The following is a 25918-nucleotide window of genomic DNA, read 5'->3' as shown; positions in this document are numbered from 1 at the left end:
AATTTTGTGAAGGATGCATAGGTAGTTGCTGTTTTCTAGCAGAGTTATTGAAGGTCCTCTAGGAATTTGGTTTTGTTTATTTTGTTATTTAAAAAAATATTTTAAAAATCCACACCAGAAATGCCTACTAGGCAAGCATAGCATATGCATACTTTCTGAAAGCGTTAGTTTCACAGCGTACCATCACCTCAAACTCCCAGTCCTCTCAGCAGTAAAAATCTGGTGCTTCCAGTTTGGTTGATTGTCCTATCTTCTTATGGCGGTAGGTTGGTTGACTTATTGAACATAACTAAGCAGTGGTATGTTTAGGAAGCAATGATGTAGGGGACTACAGCAGCTCCTGAAGTGAGGACTTCTCAGTTAAGCTATGTGAGGTGAAATTACATTAGAAAAAGATTTATTGTAACCTCTTTCTTACCAATCCAAGTTTATCTGGCCAAAAACTTTGTGTCTGGTGACTGAACAGATGTTATACTTCACCTGAGAAAACTACTGCTGACTGGAAACATTACATGTACATGTTGATGGTCTTTTGAAGCAACTGTACAGCCTATCTCATTCCACTGGTGAATGAGTATAAAGAGAAGGTAAAAGAGCAAACGCCATTCACATTAAGAAGTTCTGCAGGCTTAATATACCCTGCTCTTCTTCTAACTGAAACTTTTTAGCCCCCTGTTCCCTTCCTCGAGGGAAGCAAATTAATCTGCGTGGGTCCTCCTCACCCATTTAAATGCACATTTGATTCATCTCTTCCCATGAAAGCTTCTGTTTTCTTGGGGAATTTTAAAAATTTGAGTGGATGTATGTAGGAAGAGTGCAGAATTCCTTCAGTCCCTTCAATTCGTGCAAAGACACCTCTGAAGCTAACATATGCTGGCTATATTCAAATAGACAACATCAAAGAAAGCGAATGGTAAAAATTACTTCTTAATCTAGTCATAAAAATAGATGACACCATACTTAACTGCTAGCATAACACACTAACGACAGTAGTTCAGTAGAACTTATAATTTAACTTAAAGAAAAAGTTGACAGGATTAGAAGTCAAGAAAAGGAGACTAATAAGATGTTTCTTGCAAAAAAAGTATTAAGTTTTACAGGACTATTCAAACTATACAGATAATCTTTCAACTTTTTATCAAGTAGAAGTCAAGTAGAAGTCTTCTGAATGCACACACTGGCAGCACTAAGATCTCTTTTCTTAAGCAACAAAATAGTATCATTTGACATTTGTTTGTTTCATTGCCACCCCTCAGAACTACTATTTCCATGAAAGATTCTTTCTGAAAAAGTATTTTCAGTAGAATGAAAAACCTCTTTACACAGACATAAATAAAGTACAAATGGAGACCCTTCCTTCTGCCTCTGTATCCCTTGTCCAAGAACTGCTGAAGTGGCAGAAGCTTTCTCTACTTAAAGAAAATAAACTGTCATCGAAAAGAAAGGTTTTCACGTTATACTTTTTCACCTGCTGTTTGAATCAAAGTCTGAGTGCTACTAAGCTACCTTCCTTTTGGTACCTACTAGCCAAATCTGAGATTAAATAATAATAATAATAATAAATACTAGTGACTCCAAAGACAGAACTTCTACAGCTTATTTCACACAGGTGAAGAAAAGCCAGGACTGACATTGTCAGAGTTCAACTCTTACAGTCTCACTGATGACATCCATTTACACTATTATTTTTGAAGTGCCCAGGGTCATCTAGTTAGCATTTCAAACTCTGCTATTTAGATAGGAAACAAAATCAGAGGTCAAACACTTTATGTTGTAATTGGCAGCAAAACTACAAGATTATAGTTAAAAGCTGTACTGTTTCCAATCAATTGAAGAAACAAGACTAGAACAAGGAACAACACAAATGAGAAGCTGGAAATCAAATGTTTCAGGAAGGCAGACAAAAAAGAATTTTATGAAGATGCAGACTAAGATATGTAACACTGCCTCCCACATTACAGGGAGAGGAAATTTCTACTACTGCAAAGTTCATATAAGTAAACTTAGGACAAGAAAGCCATACAACTGATAAGGAAGGCAGTCAAAAGAGAACAGGCAGTCCAGAAAAGACACTTTCCTGAGAACTGTAACTATCAAAGTATGATTTGCCTTCACAGAATTAATTTAGGAACCAAGAATGTGAAGTTCCAACGGAGGCTTCTCCTACAGTCAGAGGTTTCATATTGTTCTCTTGCCCCTCCTCAATGCACATTTCCTGTTATAAACATAAGCTCATTCCTGTACTCTTCTTCCCTGAAGGTACCTCCCTCCATTTTGTTTCATAAAACCCACCAGTTTATCACTGTAAAACTTACCAAAAATTAGCCAAACAAGTTAACAAACCATTAGGAAGGGTGTCAGTCAAAATTTGCTCATATAAGCTTTGTCTCTACATGAAACCAGGGTAGCCTGGGTACTAGCCCACAATTTGTCAAGAAAACATAATGGACAACTGGAAAGAAAACATTAGACTTCTTGTGTTACTGGCAAGTAGGATGCTTAAGAGCTGATGACAGAAAGCGCATTTGCAAGTGGGGGAAAAGAATGGACAAGATAAGGTCACAAATAAGCAGAAAATTCCCACACTTTATTCATCTTCTACAATTGCCAGTGCTAAAATGTAAGCTTGTTCAAGGATTGCAGGCTTCTTTTACTGTAATCACCTAACCACAGACAGTATCTCTCTTTTAAGGATTTCTACCTCATTAGTGCAGTTAGATGGTGCCCTTCAGCCTCTTTACTACAGCACCACCCTGGCTGGCTCAAGCCTCTTTCAGCAGCAGATGGAACGAAGTATTTGACTTTATGCTGAAGTGGATGAAGAGTGATCACATAAAACCATTTGCCACATGAGTTGCAGTGCCACTCAGGAAGAGTGGGAATATAGAAAAGCTTTGTAATTAGTACTGCAGTGATCTTGTAGATATAAACTGACTGAAGATAGTTACTGCCAAAGTTTTTGCCTCAGCAATAGATACACAAGGATCCACTACTCACTAGTGTGCAGTGAGTTGTCTAGATAAATATGGCATTCTTGTAAAAGGTGTATCAAGAATCCAAATCTGCTGCTGAAACACTCTGGAGGCCCCAAAGCTGAGAAGAAATAAGATACGTCAATGCAATACTCAACTGTATTACACAGACATAGATATGTGACCCTTAACAGACTGCTTAAGTGGGATAATTATATTATGCCTACTTATTAGGACCACTAGCACTTTACAGGCAGAGCACAGCATGCGAGTCCACAGCCACTTTGATGCAAAGTTCAGTAGCTTAGCTGAAACTGTCAGAGAAGACTATTAAAGCTAAACTGTTGGACTTTGTACTAAAGCAGCTGTTAAGTACTCACACACATTTCTTTCTGCCAAGAGTGCTACAAGTTTGTGTAACTTTCAACCGAAGTCGACAACTAGAGTAGGAAGAACTTAAGTCATCACAGCAAGATATGTCAGCATGTGTCAAGCTCCCAAAGACAATCATTAACTTGTTCAGAGATCTAAGTAATTACAGCTAAATTACATGCAAACTTCTGCTCTGATGTAACAGTTTCTAGACAACACTAAGGATTCACCGAAGCAGCATCTTGCCCTTATGTACATGCACTTTACCCACAAACCTCATTGACAAGCCATGGCAAATAAGGACATAAACCAACCTCCAAATACTACAGTGTACCTGAATACTTTTCACCCCTTACACAGGTATCTACTGTTCCTGTAGCGCTTGCCCTAAGAAGGTATCAAAACACTTCACAGAAGGTTAATGAATTAAGCCTCAACACACCCGGCAGCTTAGTAGCACCCTATTAAGGATGAGCCCTGAGGCACTGCGGGGAAGGATAACCAAACCAAGGCCACATACATATACACACACACACACATAAGATCAGCGGGGCAGTACTAGGACACAGGCTGTTAATTCAGGAAGTTTCGCGTATTGACATATAATAACTTCAGCAGCAAGCACAAGGGTCGACCGTGGGGCTGGAGGGGCAGGGAGGGAGCCCAGGACCCAAGCGGGCCGCGAGGAGGGGGAGGGGAGGACCCGCAGCGCCGCGGAGGCTCGCAGCCCGCACCCCGGCAGGCGGCGGGTCCTGCCCCCCGGCCCCAGGCGGCGGACCCCCGAACGGAGGGCCCCGAAGCGGGCCCCGCGCACGTCCCTCCCTCCTCAGCGCCGCCTCGCCCACCCCGGGCCCCCGGCGCCTCCTACCTTGGCCACATAATCCTTCACCTCATCCAAGTCCCCGTTTTTGAGGGCCCACATGAATTCCTTGTCAGACATCGCGGCCGCCTAGCACAGGCGCGGGCGGGCGAGGCGGCGAGGGGCCGGCAGCACCTCCACGGAGCGAGGGCGGCGGCGCGGAGGGCGGGACCCCTCCCCCGGCTGCCGGCGGCGGGCGGCTGGGCGGGGCCGCGGGCGGCGGCGGGCGGCGGCGGGCGGCGCGGGGGAGCTCGGCACCGCGCAGCGAGGCCGGACACGCGAGCGGGGCGCAGCACGGGAGAAGCCGCCTGACTGAAGGGAAAAGCGGTTTACTTGCGCGCGGCGCTTCCGCTTCCGGTTCCCATTCAGCTCCCCTCCCCCGCCACCCGCTGCCCACCCCACCGAGACACCCACGCGGGAGAAGGGGAAGCGGGGCGCATGCGCGGGAGAGGGGGGGGGGCGGTGGGCGGCGCATGCGCCCGCGGTAAAGCGTCCCGGGTTCCCGGAGATACCACGGGGAGGGGAGGGGGGGGAGGGGGGGGGAGGGGGGGAGGGGGGGGGGGGGGGGGAGGGGGGGGAGGGGGGAAGGGGGGAAGGGGGGGATGGCGGCGCATGCGCTCTATGTTCCCACGGCCTCGCCCCGCCGGCGGCCCCGCCCCCGGTTGCCCGGGGTTGCCATGGTGACGTGGCCTGCGCCCGGCCCCATCAGCCGTCTCGACTGATGGCCGGCGGGGCCGCTGGGGCTGCGGGGCGAGCCCTGCGGAACAGCCTCGCCCGGTGCCCGGCACCCTGTAGTCGATTTGCGTGGGACTTTGCTCCTCGGCCCGGGGCGCAGCAGGTCGTGCGGGGCTCGGTGGGGCGGCGGGCCGCCGGCTCCCTCCTCCGAAGCGGCTGAGGAACTGCCGGTTTAGGCATCTTTTCCCACTGAGGCAACCCAGTGTCTAAATAGCTGTTCCACAAAACCTGGGGCACTGAACGTGCTGTGAATAATTACCATCATGCTTCCCAAACATGAGCAGGGAGACATAAAAGGAAGTATGTGATAATTAATTAATATGTTGGCACTCGGTGGTTGCATCTGGTTTTCGAAACCACATGTTTTGCGTAAGGAACATGCGGCCTGTTCCGTGAATCATGCCAGAGTGCTGGCAGGCAGCCGCCGCTCGTAACCCCCTCCGGCAAACATCGCCCTCAACACCCCTGGAGCTAGAGCTGCTCCGCCGGGGCTGCACCCAGGCTGACAACAGTTTGAAAAAGCACAAATAACTCTTTAAGGGCAACAAACCCTCATTAATGAGGCGGAGGGGCCACTACAGAGACTTTAAGGGCAACAATCCCTCATTAATGAGGCAGAGGGAGCGCTCCACGTACAGCCAAAGAAAATTTGTGAGGAGGGGTGGTGCTACCACGCAACTCGTGATTTTTCTGGGTTTTCTTTGTATTTCTGAACCACAGAAATGTTAAATATGTAGGGATTTGCAGATTTTTGTCAGGGATTAAATGGTATTTAATTGAAATACCTAGAATGTTACTTGCAAGGAAGTAAAAATCTACAACCTCTCAAGCTGGGTTAATTACTGATTTCACTTACAAACTGTGAAGTTTCAGAACACAGGGGTTTTGTCCTTGTTCGTTTTCCTAATGTCATTAAAGAAAAAGAATACAAAAAAACTGTGAAAGACAAACTGTCAAGTGCCTTTGCATTGTTTTGTAAATACTCCCAGCGCATGCATAAATACACATATTTCAGTGCTTAAATTTTCAGTCTGAAGAAATTGTAAGGGAGCATGGATTTTTTTAATAAATTGAATCAAATTTCAAGGAGCCAAGTTGTGACCACATTTTTTAAAATGTTGCATGCTTCTGTTGCCATATTTGTGCTCACTAGCCTATGCATCTAATCTTCCCATTTTATCAACAATTTGCCTGTTATCCTTAATCCTATCCCATCACTAAAGCAGAAAAACTTTCACACTTCCCTTTCTCTCTACAAGTTCTGTTACCTTAAGTACATGGTTTAGTCAGGCATTTCCCCCCCTCCTACCCGATAGATGCCTTTTCTAGAGGAATCCTCATCAGTTAGCTTCAGGCCCAAATTCTAAATGGCTTTTGTCTGCTTAATGACTAATACTGGATCTCTCAGGCATGCATCCAGAAATAAAAACCCATACCCATTTTCTAACTGCGGGATGTTGTCACATGTGCCTTCAAAGCTGCATGCACTGCCTTAGCCCTCTTTCTTTATCTTGTCCTTTTTTTGAGATTAGTTCCAACTCCTAGAAGTCTGTTTGCAGTTAAGAGTTTTTGGTTCTTAAACGTATGAATCTGGAAAAAAAGTGTAAGAAATGCAGTGAATAAATGTTTGGCAAAGAAATTCCTTAAACAATTTTTTCTCTTGAAAGCATGATAAGGTTACAGATGATTGAACAGAAATGCAGTACTAAACATATAAAGCCTGTGATACCTGAATTTGATTATAATTCATAAACTAGGGAATTTTACACACCTCTCTGCTTACCTTGTCTGTTTTGTAAGCGGTAGTAGATTCACTTTCCACTTGTGGAAAGTATCTCCTCTTTGTACTGTCTTTAACCATACTAGGAAAAGCTCTAGGCCAGCTGCAATTTCACTGGAGAATTAATGCATCATTGGGAGGGAGTCCTAATGGTTAGCCATAGAGTTTACACTGTCTTCTGGAATATAGGCCTTCACCTGGTAACGTCCCCCACTTCAAAACACTATTTTAGTCTCATCAGCAGAAGTTTCACTGCAACATGCAAGTCACAGTCCAGAAGAGTTATAGTATAAAGGTGACCCCTAACTAAAGTGCCATTTGTATTGTGATAGAGATATAATCCAAATGTATTACAAGCAAGAACAAACATTATTCCAGTCAGCATAGCGTATCTTTGTATGTTCTCTAGGAATCTGTGCTGCATTTTTTGATTAAAAACTGGTTATTTCTGTTCTGCATCCTCCAGAAAATTTGAGAAGCACGAGGTGCATATCTCCATCATTTGAATGGGTGGAGGAGACAGGGAATGATAATGAGTTAAGGTGTAGGAAGACTGCTAGATCAACAAACTAGCCTTCTCTAGCCCAGTTATTCCCATTGAGATAAAATTCATCTAGCTATTTACTGGTTAAGCCTTGTTTTGAAGACCTACATAACTGCTAAAGTGTCCCATAGACTCATCATGCTCTGCTGACCAGAGCTTCACTTCTGTAAGTGAATCTGACTTACGGAGTATAAACATTATTTTTTTGCATATATCTTCATATATTTGCCTATATATGTTTGTATATAAATGTAGTTTTTCATTTATCTGTTTCAACAAATAAATGGTAATTCATTGTTGTATTCAGCTATGCAATGTTTCTATAATATAATGCATATGTCTGTATAAATCATAAACGCAGTACACAGCCTAGAATACAAGACAGTCCAATGAATTTAGCTATCCAAACTTTAAAAAAAAGAATGACATGAAAACCCAAGAAAGAGACTTGAATACATACGCCTACCCTTGCAGGTTTTATTAAAAAATGTGTGCTTGATCTCATATTTAGTATATTGCCTTTTGGTAATGCCGAAGAGTTTGTACACAACAGCTGTTATATTCAGCAACAACAGCCAAGCACAAAATATCATCCTATAGAACTCAGTCTACTGAGGAGAAAATAATAAAGTTAACAGCAGACTAAATAAAATTATGGAACTGACACAAGAGATCTAGGAATAACAGGTGAAAATTGGAGAATTGGTTTGCTTTCTGTTTATTAGTTGGTCATATAGTATTTGATGAAGTTTGCCTGCCATGGAGATTACCAGAGAAGAAACACTAATATCTTCTTCTTACTTTTTGAATCCAGCAACAGTTTTACTTCATCTTAGCCAAAAAAGTTTCAGGTTTTGTTCTATGCATCTGTGGGAAAATTACTTGGGGGATGGGGGGTGGAATTAGAGAAGCATAGTATTACAAAAAGCCTTTCAGGGTAAAATACAGCTAGCATTTTCAGGTTGATTGACATGCACGGAATCTGCTTTACCACAGCTCGCTACTCAACACCTCCTGCCAGCTCAGCACCTACTGACAGGAGTAACGGGGGGTGGAGCAGAGTGGAGACCCCCTGGCCAAGCTCTGTTGTACTCCCTGCAGGAATGGGAATTCGGTTGTACCATGCAGCCAATAAGCTGTATAGCAATTGTCACATGAAGAATATATGAGATGTCCACCACTGAGCCAGCTGCTGTGGCAAAATTACTTTCCTCAGATGAAATAATCTCATTATAATACAGACGCATACCTCCTTCCCAAAGTTACCTGCCTCCAAGGTACACCCTCACTGGGCATGTGATACCAGTCAGTAACAAAAATATGTATGACTAGAGTCAGTCAGGCTCCACCTAGATGTTAAGAAAATGAACTGGTCCTGGACTGAAATAAGTCCAAAGGTGAGGGGGTTGTGTGGGGGAATTGTCTAGACTCCTGAATTACCACACTGATTTAGTGTTTAACTATATGTTAAACACATCCATGCAAGAAGTTAGGTCAAGCTGAGCCACTCTCTAAAGCTGTTATGAATGAGAGAAGTTAGGGAAGACTCCATCATAACTTCTGGGATCATTTGACAGGCTGAACCTGTCTTCTTCCCCATAGGGACGCCTGTTGGGTAAGAACTTTATTCTATGACTAATTCATGCTAGCTGTTATTAAGTGTTGTTTTAAGCTTGTTTTGCAGTCAGTGTATTATCACCAGCAATCTTTGAACCTTAGTCTGTCACAAACTTGTATTTTTCATAATAAAAATCTTCAGCTGAAGTTCATTTGGTATAAGTCTGGAGATCTGAGTAGTTGTGTTAAGGGATTTGACACTGTCAGCGAAGGTCCCTGAACAGGTTAGTCAAATCACCCTCTGATACAGTAGGCTGTCAAAATGCAGGTTGTGGACAGGCTGGTCGGACACAAAGGTCTGAGGAAACCCCACCTTCTTAACATGACAGTATCTCAAACCTTATTGTACAGGATATGAAAGACAAGTATCTCCTCTTTCTCGGAGTTCTTTCTTTAGCTGTGTGAATCTTTGGTGAAATAGTTTAGTATTTGCTGACATTACTGCAAATAATTTTCTTCTGAACCTTTAGAAAATCTGTGTAAATGTTTGAGAGGTAAATACACAGAGAGGACCAGGTTTTGCTTTGTGTGTCTGTGATATGAAGTGTCTGAAGGAAAAGGGAGTGGAAAGGAAAGGGAAATGAGTTATTTTTTCTCTCCCAAGGTCAAGCAAGGCTTGCAGACAGGGAACCCAGCAATTATTGACTGTATTCATCATGGTACCTGAAACAGCAGGGGAAGCAGACAAAATCAGACATATAGCTCCAGTCTGTTGGTACATGCTCATGAATCCCAATGAGGCTGGGCCTTGGAAAGTAATGCAGTAACTTGGGTGCCAGCCTTTGGTAGTGAAGAAGGAAGTCATTCTGTGGAGATGCATCTTCCCATGGAGTGGAAATGCCTTTTCCCTGGACACTTCAGTAAACACAACCTAGCTGTCAGTTTAGCAATTGCTAAACAAGGGGTTGACTCTGAAAACTGAAGCAAGGAGTGTATCAGTGTTGACAAATACTCTCAGCAAGATCAGAAGGTGAATAACAGTTTGGAGGTTTGACCCATAAATAATCAGGCTGGACTTATTTATTAATACAGAGTACAAATCTCCTTTTGGCTGTAGGCCTTCTCTCTTTCAGTATCATTTGTAGATGCCAGTAGATTTTGTTGTTTTCTTTGTTTATTTCACATTTAAGTTCTTTACCTTCTCTTCTTTTATTTAAAAGAATATGAGTATAAGTCATTATTACTGTCTCCATGAGTAAAATGAACTAAAATCTTTGTGTCTTCACGCAACAGAAGATACTTTTTTCTATAACATTATTTCTCTTTTTAGAAGTAGTATATAGGAAATGGAAGTTCAAGAAATCATCTTTTTATAATGTTAGTTATTTCTCTGTATTAAAAGAATAAAATTATAGAAACATAAAATAATTTGGGTTGGAAGGAAACTCTGGAAGTCATCTGATGTAATCCCTGCCCAAAGCAGGGCTAACTTGAATGAAGTTGCTCAGGGCCTTTTCCAGTCAAGTTCTGAATGTCTCAAAGTGTGATGAAACCACAACTTTTCTTGGCAACTTGTTCTGATGCTTGACTGCTTTCACAAACCAACCAAATAAAAATTCCTTACCTCTAATGAAAATTTCCCTGTTATAACTTTGTATTTGTTACCTCTTATCTTATACCTACCTCTTCAAGAAGAGTTTGCCTCTGTCTTCTCTCAGGTAACAAGTGATAGGACAAGGGGAAATAGCCTCAAGTTGCACCAGGGGAGGCTTAGATTGTGTATCAGAAAAAATTTCTTCACTGAAAAGGTGGTCAGGCATTGGAACAGGCTGCCCAGGGAGGTGGTAGAATCATCATCCTTGGAAAGTGTTCAATAAACCTGTAGATGTGGTGGTTAGTGACAGGGTTTAGTGGTGGACTTGGCAGTCCTGGGTTAAAGGTTGGGCTTGATGATCTCAAAGGTTTTTTCCAACCTAAATGCTTTTATGATTCTCTCTGTATTCTCATGAGGTAGTTGAAGACAGCAGTAAGTCTCCCTCCCCATACGTTAACCTTGTCATCTCAGGACTGAACAAGCCACTTTCTTTCAGCTTGTTGTCGTATGTCATGTACTTAAATCAGCTTATCATCCTGGTTGTCTTCTGATGGGCTCATGCCAGTATGTCAATGTCCTTTTTACTCTGGGGACCCCAAAACTGGAAGCGGTGCTCTATCTGCAGCCTCACAAGTAATGACTGGAAAGGGTCAATCAATCATTACTGGTTATTCCTTTGAAAGCTGAAATTGCCTTCAAGCGAACTGCTGCAATGAAGGGTTAAACACCAGAGAGCTCATGCTGGTCTGAGTGACAACACAGTCTCTGTTCCAAAGCAAGGGACTGTTCAGTGTAGCTGAGCATCACAATCAGGAGAACTTAGCCCAAAGCTTTGCTGATGGTGCAAGAATCTGAATAGGTTGCAGTTTGCTTTTTCACAACAGTATTGGCTTTGCAGTGCTGACAAAGGTGAAATCTTTTGCTAGTAAGCAAATGACAGTTGAGTGCATTAAGGACTGATACTAACAAAAAGGAAACATAAGCAACATTTTTCTCACAGTACTCGTTAAAGCAATAAACAACTGACTACTAGAAGTGATAGTAATGTGATTTTCCAGTTAAATGAAAATAAATTATTATTGAACTTGCTCAGCTGTATAGAGATAACTCTAAATTATAATACTGTAGGTGGAATGCTAGGATTTTAGAAAAAGTTAGAAAACTGAAGTTGCCCATCTCTATAGGGAAGAATTGCAGATCGCAAAATTCTGCCTTTTGTAGAAATGACAGCCACTGAGAAAAAAAAACTTTACATCTATTCATGCATTTTTACCCTAATTCAGAGAAGATGTCTGTGTGAAAGTTACAGTTTGGAAAGTGAGTGTAACTTGATGTAACTTATATGTTGGTTGGGTGAATGAATGAGTGGAGACGTTGCATAATACCAGAAGTAGAGCAGACAGACAAGCAAAACATGTTTAGAGGTTTCAAGAGAAGCCAGAATAAAGCATTTTATACTTAAACTTTTCTTTGCTGCCATTGGCATTTCCATCCAGGTCGGTGCCTTGAGATAGCAGACACTTGTGAGCAATCTTCCAGTTTTCTATTTAGAGAATAGTCATAGGTCTGCTTTTCGTAGGAAAGAGCTCTATCTGAAAAATCTACAAAGACGTTGTGGAACCTTCTGGTTCCTACAGAGCAGAGAAAGCTGCTTTTGGAGCTTTTGCTTGTTACATCTGCAGTTTTCCACATATGGACTGTGTACTTCAGCATGTGTGAGGGTTTCCTTACCCTTACTCAGCTAAGAATTTCCTGGGACCCTCTTTTTTCACGGTGGCAAGATTTTGCAACCAGGAGAGTCATTGACTGCTGCCTTCCAATTCTTGTTCATTTTTGAACAGTCATAGTTTTTTTTTAGTTCTTTAGGCACTGTCTGAAACCCTCCACTTTCAACCCAAATCACAAAATGAACAACCTTAGTTCAGCATCCCAATTTACAAAACGAAATTTAAACATGAACATTTATATCACCCACATAAAAAAGCTGAAATATGCTGTATTTCTGCTCTTTGAATGTTTTATGGAACAATAGTTATGGATCTAGCTGTAAGCAGTAGAAACAAATGCAACTGCCTAAGTATTGTATGCAGATTTTACAGTGTATATAGCTTGTGTGTTTACTGTAAGCTAGGAAGTGCATATGTTGTGATTATGAAGTATGGAATAAATCTTCTTTAATGAAAACCATGGTTTTCAAGTTTAGAATGTTCAAATTAATCAAACAGATTTTATATAGGAAATTTAGTGTTTGAATATTTAAAAACACTGATGAAACATGTATATTAATATTCTATTCAGTACCATAATAAAATTGGGACCACTGGTTCCACGCTGACACATACCATTTCAGACCACTACGGTCCTGGCTTTATGTAGGTTGTTCACCAGTATGTTGGTTGTCCTGTCACCATCAGAGGATAAACAAGACTATAAATATAATCTAGCAAAACCCATTCACACTTATGTACATTTGTGCTGATTTAAATATTCTAATACTTTGAGGAGTATTTTGTATATTCTAATGTGCTTCATAAACTGAATCTCTCCTTATAAATATAAGGGCAAGGAGAATAACTTTTTTTTCTTGGGTTTTACATTGTTTACTAGTGACATTTAACAAACAACAAGCAATAACAGTTACAGTGCCACAGGGAGACACTGTTGTCCAAACCATCACTTCCTATGCCTTCAGTTTCCCATACATAATCTAATACTTTTCTACAATTGTAAAGAGTCTTGAGAGTTTCAGAGTGCAAAAATATTACAAATGTCTCGTTGTTCCTGACAATCATAGGCCAAATTGCAGAATAGTTAAGTGTAAGGAATCAGTTATGATTGTTACAACTCATCTTTGGAGAAGAATTTTAAAGCAGAGAAGAGTTAGGAAATTTTGTTCAAAGGTGATTTTTTTTTAGAAAAATGGAACATACCCTGCTTTTGCAGACTGTTTGTGTCAAAAAAATAATTATGTTTGGAAATAGATGTAAGAAAGGCCTTAACCCCACTGCAGATATTTGTTCCCAGTATAGCATTGAAAAAGTTTGGCTTTCTGCATTTTTGTTAATGCTCTCCTTTCAGAATAATTATCCATATTCTTACATCATTTATATTGCAAACGTATCTCCAGTTGTGTCTTGTAGAAATGCACACAGGATATAACAACTAAAAATGCTGTTCTTGAGATCTCTTTTCAGTGTTTTTCAGATACCCATGTGACTTGGTGTTCCATCAGCAACCATTTCGCTAGTTCAAAGGTTCTTTTAATTTTGTCCTTTTCATTCTTGATTTATTTATTTGTTTCCATATTTTTTCTCTTTCTCTTGTCCTTTTGCTATTTAATACATTCATTATCCCTTCATATTAACAGAGGCAGAACTGTGGTAATGCTCTTACCATAATCTATTTATGTAACATTTTGGGCTAGGCTCTTCTTTTCCAGAAGGGAATAGCTTCCATGAGTGGGTGTATATCTCTTCTAGTTACATGGATCATATGGATTATATGGATTATGAAACATTTTGCTTTCCATTTGGTGAGGGTCTCCAGTAAAGAAGTTTGGAGCAATGTTATGTTCGATGCTGTCCCTTCCATCCTCCCAAGCTATGTTTTTGCTGTATTCTCCATAGTCTTAGTAGGCAGTGGGAGGAATAAATGACTTCCTAACTTTAAACAGCTTAAAATTATATCTTTCACCTTAATAGTGCAGTTATTGAAGGCTTGGCAAACCTGTAACATGCATTATTCCAACACTGTGTGTGGGAATACTGTAAGAGCCTTACAGTAGTCTCAACTGGGTAGCTAATTAATGCTCAGTGTATTCTGTCAGATTGTTTATGTCCTGTATATGTCACACTTCAGAAACATAGCTGCTAATGTTTGTGATGATAGGTACAGTGACATAGTATACAGCCGTCACTACTGTTAACAGGCTGTAGCACTTCCATTGCCCATATAGCCTTTACACAGAGACATCTGCATTGCTCTTTGTCATCCTAGTTTCTGCTTTGCTGGAGCAGGGGAACCAGCTCAGGTGCCCCTGCACCACACCGTCCAGTGCCTCCCAAAGTGTCTGCATCACCCTTGATAATGGAAGACTGTTGTAGCCCCTCCTGATTCTGCCACTTTCAGTCTATTCGTACTTTCAATTAACCATGCATGCACTAATGAACACTTCTGTTTAATTTCTTAGCAGATTCATGAGATTCTGAAGTCTAAAATAACACAGAAAAGGAGAGCAATAGTCCCACACCCGGAATATTTCTGCAGTTATAGCTATTTATAAGGCTTTGTGCTCATCCACCATGAGTTTGCATAGCTACTCGTTATCCATGCTTTGTTACATTCAGCCAATATGCTCAGGAGCTCTGTCACAATTCTTGTGATGCTATCTCCTCTGCTTCTGCCAAAGGGGATGGAGTACAGCAGCAGCGGGTCAATACAGCCTCTCTGGATAAATGGTTACAAACCGACCACATACTGTGTATGCCTCATTCCATGCCTGTCCTCTGTTTCTGGTATGGTCTTTGTTAACTTGCAGAATCACTAATAGCACCTTATTGAGCGTTTAGAGTGTTTTCTCACAATTCCCATTGGAAAGGCAATTGCAGATTACATTGTGTACATGCTAATAATAAAGGTTGAACTGTCCTGTGCACAGAGCTGTGACATTTATTTCTCTCTCCACCCACCAGGTGTTACTCTCCAATTCCTAACTGCTATGTCATGTGAAATTCAGGGCTTTGCAGTGGAGGTTGAAATAAAAACAAGAGACAAACAGTGAGTTTTCCTGTCTTTATCTTTCCTTGTTCCTCTCCATGGAAACTGATGAGCACTTAGCCCCCACTCCCCCACCCCCCTTCTCTCTAAGGAGTCTAAGTAAACTGAAGGATACATGGGTATTTGTCTATGCATATGGTACAGATTTATTAAAACAGCAATGCCACATATGTAAAATACATAGGGACACAAGAAACAGAAGACTTGTACCACTTTTCAGTTACTTCTCGAGTCCCTATTCATAGTGATTAGAGGTAGATCACTCCTACTAAAATAAGCAAGTTAGTATGAGCCACAGTTGCAGAAACAAATTTACACCATTACAGGTAGCAATTAGACATTAATTTTTGTTAATCAGTTCAGATACAAATCCAGAACAGAAGGGTTCCCAGTTCTTCTCATTTTGTGTGAGGCCAATTCTGACATTGAAGCAGCTGCATAGAAGATGTAGGACTTATTTTTAAATATCAGTTAAAGATGATAGCTGTCATATGAGGAAAAGGTTTATCAGAAATCAACAAGTATTACAAATTAGCAGATTCTCTTTTAACTACTAACACATATTACGCATGTCTTTCCTTTTTTTATTTCCTGACATATTGTGGCAAGTAGGTCTAAATTTTTTGTATCTCTTTTTGCCTAATACTTCTAAGGACTTAGATACTTAGAACTCTCTCACAGTCCAGCAGATGTCAAGTACCTATACAGATTTTGGCTAATTTGAATAAAGTGATATTTCTGATTGATGTGCTGTTTTGACAGAACTATCAGAGACAGGATCTCTAAGTATAGATTTACAGATCTATACTGAATTAGGAATGTAGGAGATACAGTTAGATGCGAAGCTTAGTAAATGTTACCAAATTTTCAGTCATCTGTTCACCCTGGGTACGGTACCTGATAAAACATAGCTATCTACAAGTAAGTAAGAAAAACAAAACCACTGTAGCCTTGGTTTTGGATAACTGAGCCTACCTTAATGTCAGTGGTGGTGGAATTAGTTTAAATGCTTCCAAGAAAATCAACTTCCAAGAAGTACAGAAGTGCTGTCAGAGCACTCAGCTGTAAATTAGGCAGGATGATGAGTGCACCAGGTAGTGAAGGGGTACAGGGGTAAAAAAACATGATTGTTTGAGGGAGTTCTCTAAAACATACTCTGTGAAGTACAAATTGCTACCTAACCTTTGAGCTTATAGCCCTGTATTGGCTGCAAGGGAGTATGGGCATGTACACTGAAGGGCAGAAACACTGTGATCTGAAGTAGCACTTTTGTGGACATAAAAGCCTGTGAGGCAAAGGAGACGCTGGCAGCTGCAGGTCGGCTCTGCCGCTGACTGGTGCCACTGGGTTTGTAACAAGAAGTGGTCACCTTGCAGCCACTGACCTTAACTCATCTGTTTCCACTGAAGGAAGAGATGTTCCTGAGGAGCTCACCAACACAGCGACAACTTAGTCAGGCGAGTAGGTGCTGAACTATTTTGCACGTTTCAGTATGATATTCTGCATGTATTTGAAGGCTGGAACTGTGTTTCTCATTCAGCCAAGAAAAACAGAGTATTATAGTGTTTTTCTACTTCATAGTCTCCCCCCACCATTATATAATGAAAGCAATGTGGAAAAACTGCTTCAGGTGGCAACTGATCCAGTAAGCAAGCAAACTGTGGGTAGATTTGAATACTTGCTGAGATGTTTACTGTGACCAACTTCTATTTATGTAGACACCCACATTTAACTGCGCAGCTATTTCCTCACCATTACCTTCGTACCGGTCTGTATGATCTGCCTTGGATACATCCGTTTTCAAGAGTAGTTTTGCTTTCTGATGTGAAAAGTAGCAAGTATTTGAATCTTATGTAAGTCAGTCTGATCACTCATTTCTCTTGCTAACTGCGCTCCGAAAAATCTCGTCTCGCTGTGTCCATGAATTATATCCTGCCTGACCTCTGGTGGTTATCTTCATGAATTGAGTCTAACTGATGAAGTTCACTTAGTTTGGCAGTCAAGGGAAAGGGTGAGCACAGATTTAAGACTACCTCAGCTTTAAGAGGGTGCAACACACAGAGAAACTAAATGGGATTCCAGGACCAGGCATCAATTAAAGTCGTTGCATGAAGGATGGTATAATTAGTTGCACGATTGAAGAATCACTGCATGAGCTTAGGCATATCTTCTGCACATCCGTGTTGAAATAATACCTAGCTAACTTCATAAATTGCTTTGAGATCTATGGCTAAGTTTTTCATGAATTTAGGTAGACTTGATCTACCAGTGGTGAGAGGTAGGGCACAAAAGAGATGCTATCCTGCCCCGATGTTATCAAGAAGCAGTGACATCTTCTGCATCTATGTAAGGGTATGTGTACTCTCAGTGCATTGTATTCATCATATACTCATGCCTATATACTCAAAGGTTATCTCTATTGCGTGTAAAATCAAATGAAGACATCATTGTAGTCATATATCTTACCTCTTTGCAGGTAATTATGAAGCATGCCTATATGCATGCATGTACATGTAGATTATGCAGACATGTGTACATATTTTAGCATGCTGAATCTGCATGCAGATTTCTGTATGCTGTAAAGCTATTTCAGTGGGTGCAAAATCAATCTGTTGTCCCCAAACCTGTTTTTCCATTGAGCATTAGTCATATTTGTATTAAACGTAACTGTCTGCTTACTTAACAATTGCAATAACAAACTATGGATGAAACATAAATCATTCATAATCACTGGAACAGACATGGAAATAACCAAGTTACCTGAGAAATGAATGGGCACATAATCACACTACTGTTGCAGTGACTTGTATCTCAGCAGCTCAGCTCCACCAAATTCCCAGATGATGCTGCACTTTTCCATCCAGAATCTTTTTGGCTACATTTGCTGTGCTAATAGAAAAACAATCTTGTTGTTAAATGTGTATCTACTTCTAAAAAATGATCCACTATATATAGCTTTGCTCCTAGAAGAATGAATGTGCCTTTAGAATGCTTAATGTCAGTGCATATGCCAATTTCTCTTGGTAATGATTTTAACGTAAGCAGTTCTGCTTCAAAATGTTGACATTACAGATTTTTTTTTTAGCCTGATATTAATGTTTGCTGTCTGTATTACAGATACTAAAACTGGTAGGAGAAGCATTCCTGTATTTCAGGAAGGGGTTCTGATGAAAAGACTCACCAGACTGGGTAATGATATAAAATCTCAGTGCACAAATGTGAGATCACCTGAGAGCTTTCTATGCAAGTGGCAAAAGTAAACAGGAGAAAGTGTAGGAATGTACTCTAAGTAACAGTAAACAGATTTTTTATTTTGTTTTGTTTCTCTCTGAAGCCTGTCACTGTTGTACTAACTACTGCTTTAATAGATTAAATTTTAAATTAAATTTGCTGTTACTGCACCTTGTGTGATCAATGAACCAGCCATGGTATTTGAAGCATAGCTTAGTAAACTGCAGTTTTGGAGCTGAACTGAAAGTCCTGTGGAATATTCCATACTACCATCACCAAGTAACAGTTCTATGTGCTTATGGTTAGGGGAATTTACTCTGTGATCATCTGACATAAAAATAAGAGCTATAACTAGTATTTCAAGTCAGTATAATAGAATATCAAAATAATAGAATCTGAATTAAAACTATTTAATAAAAAATATTAGTGGATTTAACCATGAGATTGGAGGCAAGAAACTTCTCTCATCCATTGGCAGTTTTGATATTATTTACTTCTATAGCCTTAGGCTAGTAATTTAAAACATGTTCTGTCAAAAATTTCTGAACCAGGAAATTATGTGATTTAAGTATATAGTATCTGTGCAGAGTTTTGACCATGATAAGCAGGCTTTACCTGCTCAAGATCATTATTAATGAAAGTAGATTAAGATTGCCAAGGTCAAGCACTTCTAAATTAGGATGTACCAGACTGATTATTGTCCACTTTAGCCATTTACCAGTGGCTAAAATTCAGCAAAATTAGGAGTAATTGGGATGATGAGCAGGCAGCCTTAATTAAAATCATCACTCACAGTTCCTCTGAGGTAAAGAATTAGATACTGGAAAAGGATAAAATCAGTTTTAGCCTTGCTAGCAGAAGTGGGTATCCAAACAGTTGGGTTTGATGGTACTGTAAATTCACTTTCTAAGAATGGGATTTAACCTACACTGATGTTTTTAAATAGTTGCTTATTTTACTAGTAAACTTCAAATAAAACATGTTATTCCCTTGCCCTTCGTTCATTGAAAGATAAAGGACACTTTATTTGGGAATCATGCATTTTTCACTGCTGTCCTTCATGGACTGATTCCAATTGAAGGAAACAGAAAGAGTTAATTTATGGATGTCATCACAGTACCTGTAATGGATTACAGATGAAGGGTTTTATCGCTATCCTGCCAGTAAACTGCCTGGGCCATCTTCAAATAGATCAAGGTCAGCATCGCCTTCCCATCAGAGTGGATGGAGGCAGCAGTTATCTCATACTCCCGTCCTTAACGAAATGTTAGAGTGTTCATTTTGGAGGAGCCATTACTGGGAGGAATGCTTGGAGATATTTTTGGGGAATGGCATAGTGATTTTGTACCTTTTTTAATGAGGTGGTGATTGAGTTCAGCTGGAAGCTGTTCTGCACCAGGGTGGGGAAATGAGGGAAGAGAGGAATGTTATAGGGTCCTGTCTGAACCTCAATAAGAAACACAACAACAAATGTTGTAATAAGAGAACTGCTTTAATAAGACAGAATAATAATAAGACTATACATAGAAAGTAAATCTTAGGTCCCTTCAGATGCTGGGCACGCTACGTTTGTGGGGAGGAGCTTGGGTATATTTTCTCACAGCACACTGTGGAGAGAAGCTCTCCCTTTTTGTCATTTGAGCTAATGTATCATTTCCCTACAAGAAAACAATTGCTCCTACAGGTTGTTTTTATGAGAACTCGCTGCACTTTTCGACAGAGGCAAGGCCAGGCAGGTGGTGCCAGCATCAGTATCAAGCTGCAGAAGGATCTGTAACGATCTGGCTGAGGTTGTCCTATGGCTGAGGATGCTCTGCAGCACAACGGGCCTGAGGGCCGGGCTGGACATGAAGCACAGCACAGGCTGGTTAGTGCCTGTGCAGGTTAGCTGTCATGTGGATCGCTGGCTCCCAAACATGCAGCGGTTTCTTGGTCAGGACCAATTCAGAAGAGCGGAAAAAAGCAGGTTGAATTTCTCAGTAATGCACTGTCTTTTTTGACTTGCATCCCTCTGCAGGGACCACAGACAAATCAACATGGCTTTATGCAGAGCTTTGCTAGCACAAAGACTGAGTAACTAACCCCATAGTATTCTCATTTCTTTCCCTGTTTTTCTCCTGGCATTCCAGTTAGGAAATTTTCATTTACTTCACATACAAATGCACATTTTTTGCTGTTGCCTGGCTTTGCTTTATTTAAGTATTTCCTATTTAAACTGTGTCTAAAACATGTTTTCCTAACTGAGCCTTTCAAATGCAGGAGGCAGTGCTGAGATCTGTGGAAATTATGCATTTGCATTAAGCCCTTTAGATCTGAAAAGCTATAGGATTTTCATGCAGTTTTGTATACAGTTTTCATGTTATTTCCAGATCAGAAGCTAGGATTTCACTCCATGCACTACAAATAAACTCTAAACAAAATTTCAGGTGTAAGCTTTTGAATGGATAGAACATTTAAAATTTTCTCTGTAATGTACTCATGTGCAAGGAGTTAATTATCCTGAAAAATGAAAAAGTGACATCTGACATTTAAAAAATAAGTCTATTAAAATAATGCTAGGTAATCAAATAAATTGTGTGCAAATTTGACAGTTGAACGTCCCCAAGCTGTTAGGGAATGCAACATCCCTGCGTGAGTTTCCACAATTTTGTGGTAACATTTCAATTCTTACTATAGGAATGGAAGGAGATCAAATAGCCAGCAGTGACAAGGTACATTATGAAATCTACAATAATGGGCAATTTTTTTCATTAAAAGGCAGACTTCTGCTCTCTAGAAAAATACATATTTGCTGTCAAGTACAAAAAGAGGAGTTTTTGTACATGAAGGGACCCAATTCACTAAAACTAGTTGGGGAAGTTGAAAATAACACCTTGTGTTGTCACTGTCACTTCTTGTGGACTGCAAAGGATTGACATGCAGGGTGAGTATGAAGGTTTTATTGACACCACGGTTTATTTTGTCCCAAGAGCAGGAATGATGAGTACGTCTACACATCTGTCAAGTCTCGGCCACTTAGCATGAGCTTCATTCACCTGGTGCCTCCTTCACTCCTCCCCACTGCCAGAGCTTGTGTCTCCCATATTGGCAAGGCTTGGCTTTGGCATATCGACCCGATACCCCTGTTAAGGGCAACTGTGAAGGAGATGCCTATGAGGTCATAGGCTGAGGTCATGACATGGAGAAGAAACAGAGATACCATGTTGCTGCCAAGGAGCTGGTTACTGGTCAGACCTGGCATGTAATGTTGTCCCATTGAGCAGCACAATCTGCAGCCACAGCCCAGAGCTGTGGCTTTTCCCAGCTGCATGACCTGAAGCACCAGAAATGTGTCTCACTTGATGGGAAGAGGCAGCATTCCCTCTTGATCCCCAGAAAAAGAAGTCTGGGAGGTGTGCATGTGCTCAGCAGCAGAATAGCTGAAGGTGTTTACTGAACCTGGTTTCTAGTGTGCATTTGCTTGACAAAAGCATTTGTCTGCTTCCAACCTGGGGTCTCGCTTTAGGTGTCCTCAGGATCTGAAAGGATTCACATCTCCCCTCTGGACTGTGGTTGGAACCGTCTCTAGTGTCTATAGAACTTTAATCTGTGGGGATTTTTTCCCCCAAATGTTATAGCTATGTGACATGATAGCTGTTAAAAGTTCAATGTAGAAAACAAAGTTTGGTTTATAAATAAGAGCTGTGAAGAGGCTATAAAATATATGTTATTATTTTGCAAATAAATTTTTCATTTAATACAACATTTTATATAGACTAGCTTCCTTTGATCTATATTTACTATCTGCCAGTTGCCTTGAAATGAGAAATGTAACTATTTTGATAAACGGATTTGAAAAGTTATCTAGTTTCATGGTAGCTTCTCTAAGTTACCATTACATGCTTTGCTGGAATGTTATTTGGTAACTTTCTGAAGGAATACTTTGGTGCTCTGGGGCAGTGATAGCGCTCTCTTTTTCACTGTACATGAAAGAACATGTGAGAGGCAGGAATGGCTTCTCTTTCCTCTGTGCAGATCATTGTTAACAGTCCAGTACTCTCTTCACTGGCTAGTGGAGGTCACCTTTTTAAAACCCTTCTTCAGACCTTTAAAAGCCACACTAAGTTTGGGGTTTTTTTCTTAAATTCGAAGTGATCCATGACATTTAGTTTTATCTTGAGCTGAATTTCTCAACCAAAAGATAAACTTACATGCTTGATGATTTGTTTCTTACCTGATATACTTCAGAGTTTTTAAAAATAGTAATCCTTCTTACTTAGGTAAGAAATGTTCCTTTATAGTGGGTCATTAGCTCAGCAGCAGAGTTTGTTGCATCTGATGCTACAGTGATTCAGTGAAAGTTTTTCAGTCTCCATATCTCACTCCAGAGATGACAAGGTGTTGCAGGGCTAGCGCTGAGCTGGGGAAGGACAAGGCAGCTAAAGGACAGTGTCTCCAGGGGATTCTTCCTCACTGTACCTAGTGAGGACTTTCCCCCAGACTCCAGCAGCTGCAGGCTCATGCTGTATGACTAGAATCGAAGGCCCAGAAATCAATGGTAGTTTTTCAAGCAACTTGGGATGAAACAGCCTGAGAAGATTCCATATGCAGGATATGACCCTAATTATATCTTGATGTATCCAGAGACTTACACCTGTGATTTTAATTTATAAGAGAGCACTCTTGCTCCTCAAGTGCTATTACTCCTTCAGCCTCCTGCCTGTCAGGAGGTAGGGGCCTGGGGAAAGTAAGGTACTTATCTGAGGAAACAGTCCAAAACCACAACACTTTCAGGCACTTCTGTACTATTGTTTTGGCCAAAGACACCCTGTGCTTTTCCTACCTGGTAAGAAAGGACTGTCCTGTTTTTCACTATTGCATATGGCATTCTCTTAATGTTGACCTGCTATTTATCTTATGCAGATAATTAACATTTTAATATATATCTATTGCAATTTTTGCCAGCACAATTTATTCTTCGCTATGGTTTCTTGATTCTCTTTTTCTTCCTCCCTTTCCACCAACAGCTCTAGTACAATCACTGGCTAAAACCCCTATCTCTATTCATCACAGTGAGATGTGCAGATTTATAGTGCATCAGCTGTACACTGTTTTATGGTAACTGCTTTATGTTTGAGTCATCCATCTCAAGACAAAGGACTGAAGCAGGACAAAATAAAAATATAAGTACCATTCTAAGCACTCTGCAACTTAAATAATCCCTTTTCAAAAATGCTGAAGGAGATTGGCAAGGATATGGCAATGGAATTTAAGTTCATTATTCATCATAATGGAGTGAGCTGAGAAGGGAAAAAAACTGCCTCGTGTGGGTGTGTTCATATATAACGGGCAGGAGAGGAAGCCAGAGTTCTTAAACTGAAAACAATGAGCTGTTTGTTTCTGGATGGGTCAAGCAGAGAAGGTGGTTCAAATTTTGAACCTAAGTTTTTTGAGTGAATGTATTGTAGACATTTAATGTATATTTTTTTTACCGCTTCTCTACATTTTGTTGTTAGTAATAAGGTTATTTTGTGTAGTCTTTTGTTTTGCTTGCTTACAATATTTCTTTGAAGAGCACAACCATTTCTTTATGCAATGCCAAATATTTATATGCGAGGAGAAAGGGCTGCGCTCTGGTGGGCTCTGAGGTTTCTGCAGCTTAAAGGGCAGCAAAAACAGGACCTTTGTCAGATGCTGGCTGTGCCTAGATTAACTGACAAAAATATTTGCCTTTGGAATGTAAAGTTCAGACCAGTTAGAAAACATGCCAATGTGTCAGTTCAGCAGGGGAAATAAGTGTGTCCTTTGCCATACATTCTTTCTTCTGTTATTTTAAGATCTTTCTTCAGCTTTGCTTAACTACAAGCAAGGAAGTTGAAACCTTGTGTTGAATCAGGGTCTGTATGTGAAGGTAAAGTCGTAATATGAATATGAATATGAATATGGAGGAAGGTAATTTAACAACAGGAGGAAAAGGTAACAAAATCCTTTTGTTACTGTTATATTGCTAACTGTCATACAAAACCCTTTTAGCTAAGAGCAGTGAATGTGATACAGCTCCCGAGTAGCAAATCTGATGCCAGAGTCACAGGTTTCCATTGTATTTGCCTGAAAGAGTAGCAATTTAGACCCAACTGAATAATTCATAGCAAACAATTTATCTGATGAGCTTGGCATTTTTCTTAGATCATGAAATATCTGTGAGCAAATTGTAGCTTCCTTACATGTACCCATTTTTTCAGTTTGAAGAATGCATTTTGGAATTTTTCTCTTTTAAGCTTGTGATTGACAGAAGTGCTTTAAACACAGACTGTGTTGTAATTGGTCATACAAGTGTAGGCATTTTTGTGTTTTCTGACCCTTGGGATGCTCTTTTGCCTCCATTATCTCATTCTAAATGTGATGGGGCACTCAGCATGCCTAGAGCTTTAGGATTTCTCCCCTACAATTCCTCCTCCATTCCCTGCCTTTTTAAACTAAGTAGACTAAATGTGAATACTGGTGTATATATATGAAGAAAACATGAGGAAAAAAAAAAGAAATTATATGGGTATGAAAATTACCAGAGGGATGAGTGAGACAATTGTTGAGAGAAGGCTGATTTGAGTTTCTGGGTATCCTATCCACCTGCCTGGTAGCTTATATTTAATTATCCTGTTTTGAAGATATCTTTTCTGTCTGTCAATCTCTCTATTTTTCCTCCCCCCCCCCCCTTTTTTTTTTTTTTTCTTTCTCTCTCCCCCTCCTCACCCCCAGTCATCAGTGCCAGTAAACCGGCTGGCTGAAGTCCTTCTGTAACACAAAAACAAGAAGATGCACAAGCATTACTGAAGTGAATTTCATTACAACTATGAATGAGCTTCAGTAGGTATTTTTCTTGCACTCATTTGTTCTGTTCTTGTGGTAACATAAAGGGGTTGCATATGTGTGACAGCTGAGGAAGGCATGGAAAGGCTAGCTTATTAAAGCTTTTTCTGTAAAAAGAGATTACATCATAGCACTAGCAAGCTCCTGTTTTAATTTTCTGTGTCAGCTAATACTTGGAGATAGAATGATGAAGCTTTTCTACAAAGGAAGGAATCACCAGCCAGGGAAACAAGCAAAGGAACAGAAGGAAAGGAAAGCAAGAAGATCTTATGCCAGATGCTCACTTGCAGCTGATTGATAGAATAGAGTCATTCTAACACAATGCAGTAACTTGTCCTGCTGGGTGTATGCCTGCCTAATATGACAGTATTACTGTTAACAGGAAAGAGGTGCTGGGTTTGAGGGTTCAAATAAGGAATTGGAAATCTGGGGCTCAGTCCCTAGTTCTGGCTGAGACACCTGTGCTGTTTTAGACAAGTCTTCCTTGTGTTTGTCTTCTCCATGTGTAAAATGGGTTACCTGCTACCATACCTGTGTTTTCTGCATTCCTCATGGGTAGAAACTGTTTCTAGCAGAAGCTGATTGTTTTAACAGTCAGAGTTGTGGGTAAAGTTAATTACTTAGTAGCAGACATCAGGCCTTATATTCAAAG

General features: G+C 40.5%; 1 protein-coding gene across 1 annotated transcript in view; it reads right to left on the bottom strand.

Annotated features, from left to right (window-relative positions):
• Positions 1-4568, bottom strand: part of MTPN (myotrophin) — a 44374-nt gene extending 39806 nt beyond the window's left edge. The window contains exon 1 of the mRNA XM_037388835.1: positions 4213-4568. Coding sequence (XP_037244732.1) covers positions 4213-4284 — 72 coding nt within the window. The 5' untranslated portion in view covers positions 4285-4568. The remainder of the gene's footprint in view (positions 1-4212) is intronic.
• Positions 4569-25918: the final 21350 nt, after the last annotated feature.

This window comes from Falco rusticolus, chromosome 5 (genome assembly GCF_015220075.1).
Source record: "Falco rusticolus isolate bFalRus1 chromosome 5, bFalRus1.pri, whole genome shotgun sequence".
NCBI classification, from domain to species: domain Eukaryota; kingdom Metazoa; phylum Chordata; class Aves; order Falconiformes; family Falconidae; genus Falco; species Falco rusticolus.
This window is presented reverse-complemented; position numbering and strand designations above follow the sequence as displayed.